The 14223-nt window shown below is 46.6% G+C and overlaps 2 protein-coding genes across 2 annotated transcripts; both read left to right on the forward strand.

The window, feature by feature from the left end:
- Window positions 1-704: 704 nt before the first annotated feature.
- On the forward strand, window positions 705-1373 carry LOC119378119 (UDP-GalNAc:beta-1,3-N-acetylgalactosaminyltransferase 2-like; the record flags this gene model as incomplete). Its single annotated transcript, XM_037647362.2, has 2 exons — window positions 705-916; window positions 978-1373. Coding segments are annotated over 2 exons (504 nt in total), but the record flags the coding sequence as incomplete, so codon positions are not given.
- An 8578-nt stretch (window positions 1374-9951) lies between these two features.
- LOC119378118 (uncharacterized) lies at window positions 9952-13762 on the forward strand. Its single transcript, XM_037647361.2, has 3 exons — window positions 9952-10066; window positions 12143-12698; window positions 13023-13762. The coding sequence occupies exons 1-3, from the start codon at window positions 9969-9971 to the stop codon at window positions 13716-13718; spliced, it is 1350 nt and encodes a 449-aa protein (XP_037503289.1). The 5' UTR covers window positions 9952-9968; the 3' UTR covers window positions 13719-13762.
- Window positions 13763-14223: the final 461 nt, after the last annotated feature.

Genomic DNA, 14223 nt, shown 5'->3' on the forward strand with positions numbered 1-14223 from the left:
CTTATACCAAAAAATGCGGTGTGGGCACACTTACAATCACAAATGCTTGACAAAGTTAATCTGTTTCTGCTGGGTAAGCCACCCCAAAACAATACCCGATGAGCCGGCGTCTGAGACAAGTTTTGGCATTTTACAGCTGCGGCTAAATTCTTGCAACAGTCTTCGTAAAGAGCTACATAAAAAAAGGAAAAAACATATTTCATCTTTCTTGTGCCTTCCTGCACAAATAACCGTGACACTGCTCATCGGTACACCTTTTTCTTCTTTGTACGACGACAAACAGTGCACGCACCAGCGAAAACACAGCAGCAGCTGTGATGGGCACAGTGGCTATTGCCTGCTGCACGAAACTAAACACCGAACAACAGCGCAGCCGCATTTATGTGACGTAGGGGTGGTGGAATAGATCTATACTGAGGATGCCACCTCGCAGAGGTGGCGAAACGTCTATGTAATTTTCTTATATTTTTGTTGTGCTAAGTCGGAGTAAATCTTTTAGAATCATGAACTCACCCGGCTTTTGGAACATTTTTACATAAAAGAGATTAGTAGCAAGTTAAGCAAATTCAGTAAAGCAAATTTAGGGGGGCACATTTATGCAACAACCCAGCTTTTATTAATGCAGCCTTCTATGGTAAAACAATTATTCTGGCTCTGCAGGTATCGAGACATTGCCCTGGTGCCATCACAGATGTGTACCGTAATTGCCACGCAAGCTGCTCTATTTCTTTGACTTCCTGCTGCAACGTTCAATTGAATTTGACTTCCTTGTAAAGGCTGACGATGACTCCCTGGTGGACTTGGAAGGGCTACGGAATAGTGTGCCCAAGCAGCAGCAGCAAAACATTTGGTGGAGCAACTTCAGGGAGAATTGGCCAGTGATCCGCTATGGCAAGTGGGGTGAGCACACATACAGGTAAGTGACATAGAGGCAAGGTAGTGTGGCTGAAAATGAGGCACCTTTGCTGCTCTTGCAGTGCACCCATCTACCCTGCATTTGCATGTGGTGCAGCATATGTGCTGTCAAGAGACATAGTCTACTGGCTGGCCAGGAACAAGGACTACTTGCATTGCTATCAGGGTGAAGACGTCTCCATGGGCATCTGGTTGGCTGCACTCTCACTACAGCGCATTCATGAGCCCCGCAACTGGTCGTGCAGCTACAGCTGTCCGGATGGCGTTAGTCGGCCCTACAGTAGGGCTCAGCTGTCACCCACTGAACTCAAGACGGTGTGGGCCACTTTCAAGAAGCACAAGAAACTCTGCTGACACATTTTCATGATGCCGTCTTTCACAGGCAGAGCAAATGATACGGTGCTTTCTGTGTGCCCAATTTTTCATTAAAAATGTTGGTTGCTGATCGCACGCTGCGTCTACGTCATCAGCCTTATTTTATGTCCACTGCAGGGCCTCTCCCAGTGATGCCCCGTTTACCCTGTCCTATGCAAGCTGGTTACATTTTATCCCTGCAAACTTCTTAATTTCATCACTTCATCTAACTCGCTGCCATCCTCGGCTTCTTTTCTCTTCCCTTGTCCGCTTCGTTGTTCTAACTGACCACCGTTTGCCTGTCCTACACACCATGAGGCCAGCCGATGTCCACTTCTTTCGCTCACTATCAGCCACCCATGTTTTTTCCCTGACCCATTCTACGGCCTTCCGATCTCTTGATGTTACGCCTACCATTTTCCGCTCTATTGCACGCTGTGTGGTCCTTAACTTTTTCTCTAGTTTCTTTGTTATTCTCCATGTTTCAGCCACATATTTTACAAGTGTAAGTATGCAGCGACTGTGTACTTTACATTTTAGAGACAGCAGAAGATTGCCTTATTCTTCAATGAAGTTTCTTTTCATGAGTGGGCTCCTCTGTTAGCAATTGACTTAGGTATATATGCTCTTGTCCAGGGGTCAGCTACCAATCACAAACTCCTTTTCTTTTGCCAGGCCCTTCAGTCATTACCCTTGTCTTCAGCAGTTTAAGTCACTAATCATATTTTGCAATTTGTCACCGTCATTGCTGAAGAGCACTATGTTATCTGCAAATCTTAGGTTGTTCAGATATTGTCTTTTCTTTTTCTCATTCTAGTCGTTTGAATATGTCTAGGCATGCGGTGAACAGCATTGGAGAGTCTCAGTCTGATGCATCTTCCAAGGTGCGCTTAGTGAACACAAACAGCACAAACGAAAAAAGTACAGGACATAAGGCAACGAGCGCAACTTCTGATGCCAGTCTGATGCCTTTCTCAATTATATTGCTCTTCTTATGGAGAGGTAGGGTAGCTGTGGATGTTAGCTAGGGTTTATTAGAACTTGCAGTTGGGCTAGTTGGTAACTCGTCAAGTTGTGTCAACTTGAGAATGCTATGTTGCACCAAGTTTCTTCATTATGATTAGCTAGGGTTGCTTCTTTCGAAGCAGCTCCCATTTCAATACTGGCAGCCATGCTGAGCTGCTCTTGTTACCTAGAAAGTGTCAGGCTCCAAGATTTCACACTATCTCAATTTTGTTCCTGTGAATGTTAGTTGGAGGATTCTAAACTGTGCTACTATATTTCAGAATAGACCTTACGTATATTTTCTAAACAGATCATGTGCTTGTATTGGAAAGAGCTTGGTGTACCATCGCAAGAAGCCCAACATTTTGCAAACTTTTCCCATGATGTAATCAACATGATAGGGCCAATACATGGTTGGTGTATGACAAAATACTGCTATTCTAAAACGCTATTCTAAGAAGATTCATTGATGTAGTAGGCCATGCTCAGTACCATTTTTCTTCCTCTGAATTGCCTGTGAACGTCATTGAAAGGTAGCTTGGGCTTGTTGGTGATTTAGCATCGACATTTTGCGCGAAGCAAAATGAACGAGGACAGATGCCTGTGTTGACTGTGTATTGTGTTGTGTCCTCTCATCTGTCCTCGTTCAATTTGCATTCTGCAAATATGTCGATGCTTGTGAACAGTTTCTTGAGTGTTCAGCAGGGGTGACACAGCTGCGCATATTGCGCATTTTTGATACAATTCCGTTTTCCTGCACCAAGCTGCTCCAAAAAGCATAAAAATCGCAAAAATTCCGCCGAACTGCTCCAAAACAGCTTCAAAAGCAAGAATTTTGATGCCCACGTCAGCTTTAGTGGGGAAAAAAGGTTGAGTTGACTACATGATTTTCCAAGCATCACCAGGAATACGAAGAAAATAATGCGTTCGCAGAACACACACACGCGCCCAAGCGTATTTATTCTATGCACCTTTCTAATGAACGCTCACATGGTGCCGCCATATAATCTCCTCTGGACTGATGTCGATATGCGTGACCCCACAAAAATGTGGTGCTGTGCCCCGAGCCTGCTGCTTGTATTCGCTAGGAAGTTCTGGCGCTACTGGCGCTTAGTGAAAACTACCCAGTGGCATGCGTGGCGGAGTTGACTCTCAGGCACTTTGTTGTGTGTAGCATGTTCCTCCTGTCGCTGTGGTTTTTCTGTCGACGCTGCTGCGTGTAGTCACCTACGCGCACATTTGCCGTCGGCGAGCACCTTGTGGCGTCAACTACCGTATTTATTCGAATCTAAGCCGATGGTTTTTTCGAAAAAACGATGTGCCAAAGTGGGGGCTCGGCTTAGATTCGAGGATTTTGAAAAACGCGCCATTTTTCATCGAGAAAAGTGTCGCAAAACTAGCGCTACCTAGACAGTATTGTAGCCGTTAGTAGCCGAGCCAACACCTGGCTTAAGTACACACGCGAGGCCGCCATTTTTATCTTTGTGGCGAGTGTTAAGGCGGCGGTCTCACTCCGGCGGCACGAACACGTCGGTTTTGTCACTTTTCCAGCTGACGCGGCGGCTGTTCTCCGTGTTTCATATAGTTGACTTATATATCATTGAAAAGCTTGATCTTTGTACATTTCAAATATATTTATTAAAAACAGGTCAACTATTAGTATTTGGGGATGGATAGCCAAGAATAAGCGCAAGTTACACGGTTTTGGCCGACTGTGCCTCAGCAGTGACCATTTTTTGAAAAATCTGCTACAGTTACAGCACTGTTCTTTGCGCAGCACATTCAAGACATATTTACCTATTTCCTCAACGTAGCAAATTGATGTTGGACTTCTACTTTTTTGTTGCTGAGCTTTTGAAAACAGCCAAATTTAGTAACTTCCGCAGCAGATTGTCCAGTAACTATTCGCTAGAGAAAGTTCATTTTCGGGGCGTATGTAGAGGATAAGATTCTCCGTCTTAATGCGCAATTTCATCGATGTGCACCTGTTACTTTTTAAATTATATTCATCTAAAGTGGGCAATATTCTCAATATAGGGACCTACCGTGGCCCATATTGGTGGAAAGCTACTGAAGTTCCATGGCCGAATTTGCACGTAAAGAAACTAGAGTCCCCGATCTATTTCCTCGACGTAGCGTTTTTCAATAAGGCAAGCAGAAATGCGATACGAAGCTCGTAAACTGTCTTAATTTTTCATGCTGAAAACGTCAACAAAAGCGGAGTAATCTTCAAACTGCGCTGAGATCTCAACACGCATAGCTTAAAATATTACAGTTACGGTCTCTTTATATAATTATACACACTAATCACACAAAAATGCTGCAGGAACACTGAGAAATCTGCATTATTCCTATCACTACAACAAAAATCTTCCTCTAGCGCCACCTAGACAGACAACACGAAAGCGCTGAATTGGAAAGCTCCCCGTCTCCCCGACTGTGGCGCTCGAAAACACATTACCTCAAGGGAGAATGTCTTTTCTAACTTCAAACCATGCCCCAGCATCTGTAAGTCTTCTCTTTTGTCTGCCCTCCTGAAGGCTGCGCGGGAGAGCGTGAAAGCTGGTGTGAACTGTGAAGTCCTCTGAGGGTATGGGGTGAGGGTCGTCAAGTGAAAAGAAAAGCCTTACCCTCGGAATGTCCCCCTCGTGTGTGTGCGTGTGTTTGTGGCCCCACTCAGGCGACCACGAAAAAACGAGGGGTGTGCAACGACGGACAAAAGAAAGCAGAAAAGCGGACAGTGCGCGTGCGATGCGAGGGAACTGAGTAGATCTGCGTGGGCGATGTTTTGAATAGCACCTCAGTTTTCCTTTTTTTTTCCTTTTTTTAACAGAAAATGTAGTTTTTGAGAAGTGTGGTTTGCTGGGCTTGTTCGTATGAATCCGCAGCAATAAACATCATAAATGCGAGATGAGGCACACGACAACTGTTTTGTACTTGCTGTGTGTTCCTTTCTGCCATTGCTAACAAACTAAACACCGCACAGTTAAACTAACTAAATTAACAATAGATGTATACCTCCACTTCTACAAAATGTAGGTCACTCGAATTTCTTTTGTACCGGCTACCTTTCCTTTATGCGTCGCAGCATTTACCCCGGGCAAAACTACACTCACAGAATAGATCGAGTAAAACAGGACTCTTTTTGTCCCACAACAATAATCGTCATTTATTGTGCCTGCCTTTCCTTGCATTATCGCTGCGCGCCCGGCACTTTCTAGTCACGAACGGCGCGTGCGTTATCAGCGTGACAGCATTCCTGATAGAAAAGTGGCCAGCGCCGAGTTTTCAAGAAAGGAAACGCAAGCAAGCCAGATGACGATTATTCTTGCGGGACAAACAGACGCCCTTTTTATTCGATCTATCCTGTGAGTGTACGGCACGGTAGGAGTGCGTGTCGCGAAAGTAACCCATCACGTTCAACTGCGCTTGCTGTGCTCTGTACTTGCTAGATTAGGCTACAAGCGGAAACTTGGCAGGATACGCTCGCTCCGATTCGCCGTGTATCATATACTTTGGCAAGTTATGCATCGGACTGTTTCGCTTCAGGACGTGGGTCCGATTTCCGCCTACGACAGGCGCATTTCTATGGCAACGCAATCCACGAACACCCGCGTATATATTGCCGTGGGAGTACCCCATGGCGGCGTTCCTCACAATTACATCAAGCTAGCTCCAAGGACTCTGCCTCCGCCCCCGCTACCCTGCGTCCAGGGGCGTAGCCAAGGGGGGGGGGGGTTCAACCCCCCCCCTAAATTTTTCGGTTTTGCTTGCGTATATAGGCACGCACACATACAAACGCACGCACGAACATACATAAAGTATGGTTGAACCCCCCCCCCCCCCCCCCGAAAAAAATTTCTGGCTACGCCCCTGCCTGCCTCCGCCCCCGCTTCTATCACGCGCACCTTTAGACAGCCTGAGGTTACAGCCTAGGAACTGCGAGCTCACTTTGCGTATTTCTCTGATTCATTGCTCTTGCTATGAATGATTGAACTTTGTGGTGTGGAACGCGGTTTCTGTCGGCCCAGTATCGCAAACTTCACACCTAAATTTGTATACCTGTTTGCTAGAATCACAAATAAAGTTTACATAAAAAGCCTTAGTGGTAAGCTTCGGCCGTATTTGCGGTCACCCTGTGGCATGTGCGGGCACATATTCATTGGGATTTTCCGGATGGTCTACATATTTTCTGGCACTTGGATTTGTATGTTTCGGCCCTAAATAGTAGGCCTCCTAAGTTTTTTATTTCTTCAGTAAACCTCCTCAGGCAAGGTTTTACAAACGGCAGGTAGCATACATGCGTGATACGCTTGGGGCCCCGGTTCGTTCGCTGCTGTATATTCTTGTGCGCAGCCCATATCGGTGACTACGCACCAATTCTTGCTGTAGCGGGAATTCGCGTCCATTGCTGATGTGGTGAGCAGGCACCCGAAGTATGACATTTTTTCACACAACACAGCTTTGCCGTCGGAAGACAGTGACACCTGATATCCAATTGATAGCCTCCGGCCGGGAATCTTAGGCGCGTGCCTTTATGCTTGTGTTGCTGCACTGGCGGCTGAAATCAACAGCTATTCCTCGATATCTGCGCAGTGCATGCTGTTGTGCTCGTGAAACGCGATCAAACACCTCCTCTCTGTTTTCTTTGCTCAGCTCGTGCTTTATCTGCCGCCGCTTTTGCCTGAAGGAGAAACGTTAGGGGCTAACAATTCAACGTCTTTGGAAAGTCTGCCGTGCTGAGAACTTGCGATGTCTGAGGATAGAGGGTCGTAAACTCGTTGCGTGAATCGTAAGGCTGACGAGCCGACGTAGCCGAACTGGGACTTGCACCTATAGTAGCCAGACAAGAAGAGAAGAGTTTTTGAAAACGATAAGTTTATAAAAAGTATAGTGGGTATCGTTGTGCATAAAACATGTTTACACGAAAGCGACAGATGCGCATCGCGTTCATGTAAGCCATGGCAATTCGCTAGAAAGGCGCATTGCACTAATACGTCAGACAAGGGTGGTCTTGCGAGTCCCGGTCAAATCACAGGCCGTAAATCACGAGGAGAGTAACGGTGGCCTCCCGTCGTGCGAACTCCGGGCGTGCCTCTTTCGCTATAAGGGATTCATGTTAGCGCAAAGCAAAAAATAAACACTCGAGAAGGACGTGGGAGGGAGCAGAAAGGTCAGGCGCTGAAACCTTTCTGTTTCCTCCCACTTCTTTCTGTAGTCTTTGTTTCTTTGTTCGCGCTAATATGTATCTCTAAATTTATATAGTGGTTCATGAAGGAGAAAAAGGTGGTAATTTTTGTCTCCCGTGCTTGAGACACGGCTTGGCGCATGTATCCCTCTGACATCAACGAACTCGGCTAGCAACAAGTCTTACTACATGGTCGCTGCGGTGTAATGCGCTGGGAAGGCGCATCGCACAAATACGCCAGGCAGGTGTGGATTTCGAGGGGTAAGTCGACTCATGGACCACCTTACACAATTGAAGGGGAACGCCAGCCCCCCGTCGTGTCGGCTTCGAGTGCACCTCTCCGATACTACACGACAACTGCGGGGGCAGAAAGCGAGGACTTCTCGGGAGGGTTCATGCGCTCCATGTAAACTGCGGCGCATATTGAGGTGCTCTAGGAAAGGCTCTAGGAGGCTCTAGGAAAGGTGATGTGCTATCCGCTACATTCTGTCGCATTCGTGTAAACGCAGCTGGAACGCGGTACTGTTTCCCACGGCAACGCACTCTAATTGAGTTAGGGGGGGGGGGGGGGGGAGACAAGGGTTTCCCGAAAGTCTGTAGGCTAACCAATCCTTCCCTGGGAAGAAGGGGTGCACGATGCACGAGGCAACACCACCAAGACTGGAGTAGTCTCTACCACACGAGTACGGGAGATGGAGCATAACATCCACTGTGCTAGCCTGAAGCTGAGAGGCAGCATGGGGGGGGGGGGGGGGGAATTGAGCGAGGATGAGAATAGGTAATAAAATGCGTGCTGCAGCACGAAAGCCGACAGTCTGTGCTTAGTAACGGGATACACTAGACTAGAGAACGGAACGCATTTCATTCGCATCCTCTGGTGTCCACTGCTCGCGTAGAGTGCTTCTTTTGAGCTTGTCGAGCGCGCGCCTTTAGAGTCAAGAACCAGCGACTTTAGAGTCAAGAACCGAGCACCATAAACACTAGAACACCGTGTGTGCACTCTTAGAAAAAAAAGTTAGTAAATTGTTGCATTCACTAGTTTCGAGCGTATTTTACTACCTTCGCGAAATATGTTTACTAGACAGCAGTTAGTAAATGTCGTAAAGTGCTGCCTTCACTAACCAGAAAATTTCACCCACGTTGCCAGATCTTTCGTAGATGCGCAGTATACTTTGCTGTAATCGTGACGGTCTTTAGCAAAATTTAAACAAACTTTAATTTTATTGATTACCTTGGAATTAAACTTTCGTGCTACGTGATGGCACGCATATAAGCAAATATAAGGGCACATGATAATGTGTAGAAAACATCAATTATTTTTCTAAATTCTATGATTGCCAACTAATACACGGTGTGCTAACCCAAAATAGGAGCATAAGTAGTCTTCAAGCCGCTGCTAGAGTAGATATCGGCTACGTAAAAGCCTTACTATTCTGTGTGTGCGCTTGCGTGTGTGTTCTCATTCGTGATCAATTCATGCCTCTATGTATGTTGCTGTGAAGTGTACTTACTATGGTACATGAAGTAATTAGCGGCCATTGAGGACAATGCCACTTCGTTTTTTTAATCCTTTAGGTACTTTTGTAATAGAATCATCTTGATATTTTGTGGCAAGTAAACGGTTAGTATTTAGATAGTGAATATGTCGAACTTTTTTTCTAAGAGTTGTTGCGATCGGCGAGCCACCCTTTGCCACGGGCGCCGGGGCGGAATAAAGGCAGCCGCCCAACATTGCGACGATAAGGAAGACGCCTGGCTGTTTCTCATGCATCAGGAGGTGCATGGTTGCAATTACTCGCAACAACACCATTGTCGCTGGTGCCGGAGCGGAAATGCGACACATGGCGCCTTTGTGCCCCAGGAAAGGCCGCGACGCCGAGTTTCCGCCGAAGACGGACCTCGGACCACCGCACTGTGCGTCTCCGACTGTTAGGCCGTCTACGCTCCAATCAGTGCCAGCTGGCCCGACACATACCATTGCTTTTGCCTGGCCTGCGGCCGCCGTTCGACAGCATGGGTGGTCGGCCCGAGGAGCGCAACGAGGAACTCATTACACCCCGCATGCTGAAGGAATGTTTTCCCCGATGCGACATCGTTACGAGAACAATACGCGTGTTTGGGTTATGTGTGCACGTGTGCTGGGGGCGGTGCCAGCTAAGTGACCCGCAGGATTCATCACCTGATTGGATGGAAACGTCGTCCCCTGTTTCCCTAGGTCTGACATCTAGGGACTGCGAAGGACGTAAAAGAAGCAAACGAATGCATGAGAAGGACATTCGAGAACGATCGGTAAAACTGTACAAATCTAAATAAACCACTTGTACGCTTCATCGGCTCCTCAGTCCGGTTCCCTGCAACAGCAGCTCTTGAGGACGAGGTTTGCGACCGCCTGCCTGGAAGCGCGAGGAAACCAGCGCAGTCGGGAGAGCCTCAACAAATTCCAACAGAGTGTGGGTGCTTGTGAGAGTACCTCCAGCACAAGAGCCTTGCGAGTTTGACATGAGTCATGGCAAATCGTAAGGATAGAGCTTCACGCAAGAGGAAGAGAGCCACCATCGCAACTTGCCGAGCACGGGCAGCAGCTGCATTTTCACACCACTCAAGGTAAGACCATTTCTATTACTGTTTGTTTTAGAATAAAAGCGCACAGTCGATATATGTAACTACAGCCACAAAAAACGTTATAGAAGCATATTGTCCTGATGGTAGCGAGATATTATTGTGCCTCAGACGCAATCCGGGCCCCATAAAGAAAGGAGGGAAGCAAAAGGCAAAATTCCACGTTGTGGGCGACATTCTTTCTATGACCATGCAGCTTTACGTTGCCAGTTACATTTCTCTACTTCCACTTCATGTTGACATGCTAGTTTTTACGACTATATATATATAAAGACGAGCTCGACATTACTTTTTTTTTTTTTGCGGCTTCTGCTGAATGAAACTGTCCAAAGCTACCCCGTACTTCGCAGCTACAGCGCTTTTAGGTATCTGTACAGAACGCCGGACACGCAGTCGCTCGCAGACGATGCGCGCCGGTGGAAAAAGAGTGTTACACTCTTAGAAAAAAAGTTAGTAAATGGTTAGTAAATGCTTGCATTTACCAGTTTCGAGCGTATTTTACTACCTTCGCGAAATCTGTTTACTAGATAGCAGTTAGTAAAGGTCGTAAAGTGCTGCCTTCACTAACCAGAAAGTTTACTTGATCCGGGTTGCCAGATCTTTCGTAGATGCGCAGTATACTTTGCCGTAATCGTGACGGTCTTTAGCAAAATTAAACACACTTTAATTTTATTGATTACCTTGGAATTAAAGTTTCGTGCTACGTGATGGCACGCATATAAGTAAATATAAGGGCACACGATAGTGTGTAGAAAACATGAATTATTCTTCTAAATTTTATGGTTGCTAACCAGTACACGGTGTGCTATCCCAAAGTAGGAGCATATATAGTCTTCAAGCCGCTGCTAGAGTAGATATCGGATACGTAAAAGTCTTGCTGTTCTGTGTGTGCGCTTGCGTGTGTGTTCTCATTCGTGATCAATTCATGCCTCTATGTATGTTGCTGTGATGTGTACTTACCATGGTAATTATATGAAGTAATTAGCGGCCATTAGTTAATGTACCAGAACAATGCCACTTCGTTTTTTTTAATCCTTTAGGTACTTTTGTAATAGAATCATCTTGATATGGCAATGCACACGCACATATAAACAAAATAGGCATAAACCTCTAATTGGCTAAATGTAGTAGAGATAAAGCGCGGTCACTAACAACTTAGTAATGGACTAGCCTTTCGAGCTAGTAATATTCACTCACTAACTACGTAGCAAGTTTCACTAACCTGCACTTTACTGCCCTCACTTACTAAGAGGCTAGTGTATTTTGTGACAAGTAAACGGTTAGTATTTAGTTAGTGAATATGCCGACCTTTTTTCTAAGAGAGTATGCTCTGCGGATACGTGGTCGCCATAGAAAGCCTCACTGCCTAGTGCATCTGTATTGGCGCTGCCTTGTATACCGAAAGGCTAAGGGTAGGTGCTTCATAGCGCTGTGACAAGAGGTCTGTGCGAATCGGGCCCTGCAGCACACTGTGTGTACGTCACAACGCTCCTGCTTGCGCGTTCGTCTGATTGGGCGCCTTTTATTTTTGTAACGCTGGGCTCCGTTTATCTTTCTGATTGCACATGCCTGATTGGTCAGTATATTTACAGTGCGGAACTGTGAGCAGCGGTGGCAAAGCCCGGCGTTTTTGTCTGATGCAGCTGTGATCAATCACATCAGGGCCCCGATGGATGACAAGAACCGAGCACATATAGAAACCATGGAAGTATCGCATAACAGCGCGTACTTATTGTTGCAGCTCTAAGAGGCGCCTTATGGTATCATTCTGCTGTAAGCTAGACAACGCCATTCTAGATGCACTTGGGAGCAAGGCTTGCTAGAAACACCGCGCAGGCAAAAACCATCGCTGTATTTGCCCGCCGCGAATGGCTGCCTGTTCGGCGCTTTCCGAATTACTCTTTGAGTGCCTGCACTTTATATCGACAACACGATCACGCACAGCTTCAACGAAGTGCGCATTTGCTACGATGCCTTCTAAATGTTTTGATGAACTGTGTTGAGATCCAGCTGCATGCCTATGCACAGAGAAAGCAATGTACTCTTTTCTAAATTTTCCAGGAAGGCAAATTCGCCGGAGAGCAGCAGAGAGCAACAGCATAGCGCCGCCTGTACGCCGTGCTTGGACGACAGTGGTTCTGCAAGAGATGATGGCGCAACGGCTGAATACTGGGACAATTTCGTCATCGAGGAGGAGTCTCTGCCGGACCTGAGTCTGGAATCTAGCGTCACAACTCAGCCAGAGGAGCCAATCATTCCCGGAAGGAGAGTTGTGTCACTGACCCATTTCGTGAACGCTGTTCGTAGTCTCGACGACCACAGCTGCCCTAAGCTGATTGGACGCTTTGTACTCGTGAAAGAACGCAGGGTGGGGCTCTGGTCGGAGCTTACGTTTGCCTGCAATGAATGTAAGAAAATCAGAAAGTTGACGACTGACCCTGTCACAGAACCAACGTCACTGACTGACAAAACAAAACTGGGAGTCAACGATGCTGCTGTTTGGGCTTTCATGAGTATCGGATCGGGCCACTCGCAGTTCGAGGAAGCAATGGCAGTCATGGAAGTTCCTGCTATGAGCAAAGGGGCTTTTCTACGCCGGGAGGAGTCCCTGGGAAAGGTAAGATGATAAATATTTATTTTCTTTTTCTGAGGATGATAGAGCATGTACTGCGATTTATTTTCAGTAAAATTCGCGTGACGCTGCAGTGGCACCAAGGAAAGCGTTTTGAACGGAATTACGGCGTGATGAGAACTTATTTCCCTGCAACAATTCATGGCATACAATCAAACGATTTACTGTGAGATGTCAGGATTACAGTTGAGGCGGCAAACGTCCTGCTTATGAACTCACTCATGCACTGATGTAGCTACAAAGCGTGGCATCGCTATTGTGAAAACAATGTCGGCGTTGTAATTTGCCGTCATTTTTATTTTGTTGCAGTGCTGGAAAACAGTCCTTCTGGACCAAATGGTAAAAGCCGGAAAGGAAGAAAAAAGACTCGCGGAAGAAGCGGGGGCTTTTTGTGAGGATGGCATAACCCCTTATATTACAGTGATTGTCGATGGTGGGTGGTCACATCGCAGTCATGGACACAGGTATTCCGCAAACTCTGGTGTCGCTGTGATTATAGGAGAGCGCACAAAGAAGCTCCTCTACCTAGGAGTTCGAAACAAGTTATGCAGTACCTGTGAGCACTATTCTAGGACGGGAAAGGGCAAGAAAGACCATGTGTGCTACAAGAATTGGAACCAAAGCTCAGGGGCAATGGAGTCCGATATTATCGTTGAAGGCTTCCAGAGAAGCATGGAAATGCATGGTGTGGAATACCGAACATTCATAGGGGACGGGGATTCATCCGTTTTACATCAGATACTCACGAAAGTGGAGTACGGTCGCTATGTGAAGAAGAGGGAATGTGCAAACCATGTGGTGAAATGTTACACGAGTCGTCTCTATGGCATAGCCAAAGAAACAAAGGGTAGTTCGGCCTTCCTAAGTGGCCCTAGGATTAAGCGGCTAAAGAATGGTGCACGGAAGGCCATAAAACATTATGCAAACATTCTTAGAGATGTACAGGGTACTGCACAAGAGCCAGCATGCACAGAAAGTCGAACTTACACGTCAGCTTGCGGGTGACCTCATAAATGGCCCAAAACATGTGTTTGGTTGTCACGACAGATGCAAAGGACTAATCTGTGATGGCACCAAAGGCGACAACATTTATGATAAACATGCCTAAGGTGCTACAAATGAAAATAGTAACTGCTGCCAATATAATTGCCGAAAAAGCTGACCGTCTGTGACAGATGACACAAGTAATCTTGCCGAGGCAGCCATGTCGCTCGTTGCAAAATTATCTGGAGGTAAACAGATAAACAGATGTCAGAAGGGCTCTTATGAACACGATGTTATGGGGAGACTCGGCTTTCAGTGGGCCACAGTGGCACTGCACCACATCTAAGGAGATAACCTGCAAGAGCCCTGCAGCCGTATTGAAGCGCTACGCTAGCAAGAAAACGTGTCAAAAAGCAAAAAAAGAGTCTCTCAGGAGAAAACTTTGAAGAAAATGGCCACCAGCAGCGTACGCGCAAGGACTCTACGGTGAAGGAGTCAAGCTTCATTATGGTCCGAACTGCCAGCG

Source organism: Rhipicephalus sanguineus, unplaced genomic scaffold (genome assembly GCF_013339695.2).
Source record: "Rhipicephalus sanguineus isolate Rsan-2018 unplaced genomic scaffold, BIME_Rsan_1.4 Seq6972, whole genome shotgun sequence".
Lineage (NCBI taxonomy): Eukaryota > Metazoa > Arthropoda > Arachnida > Ixodida > Ixodidae > Rhipicephalus > Rhipicephalus sanguineus.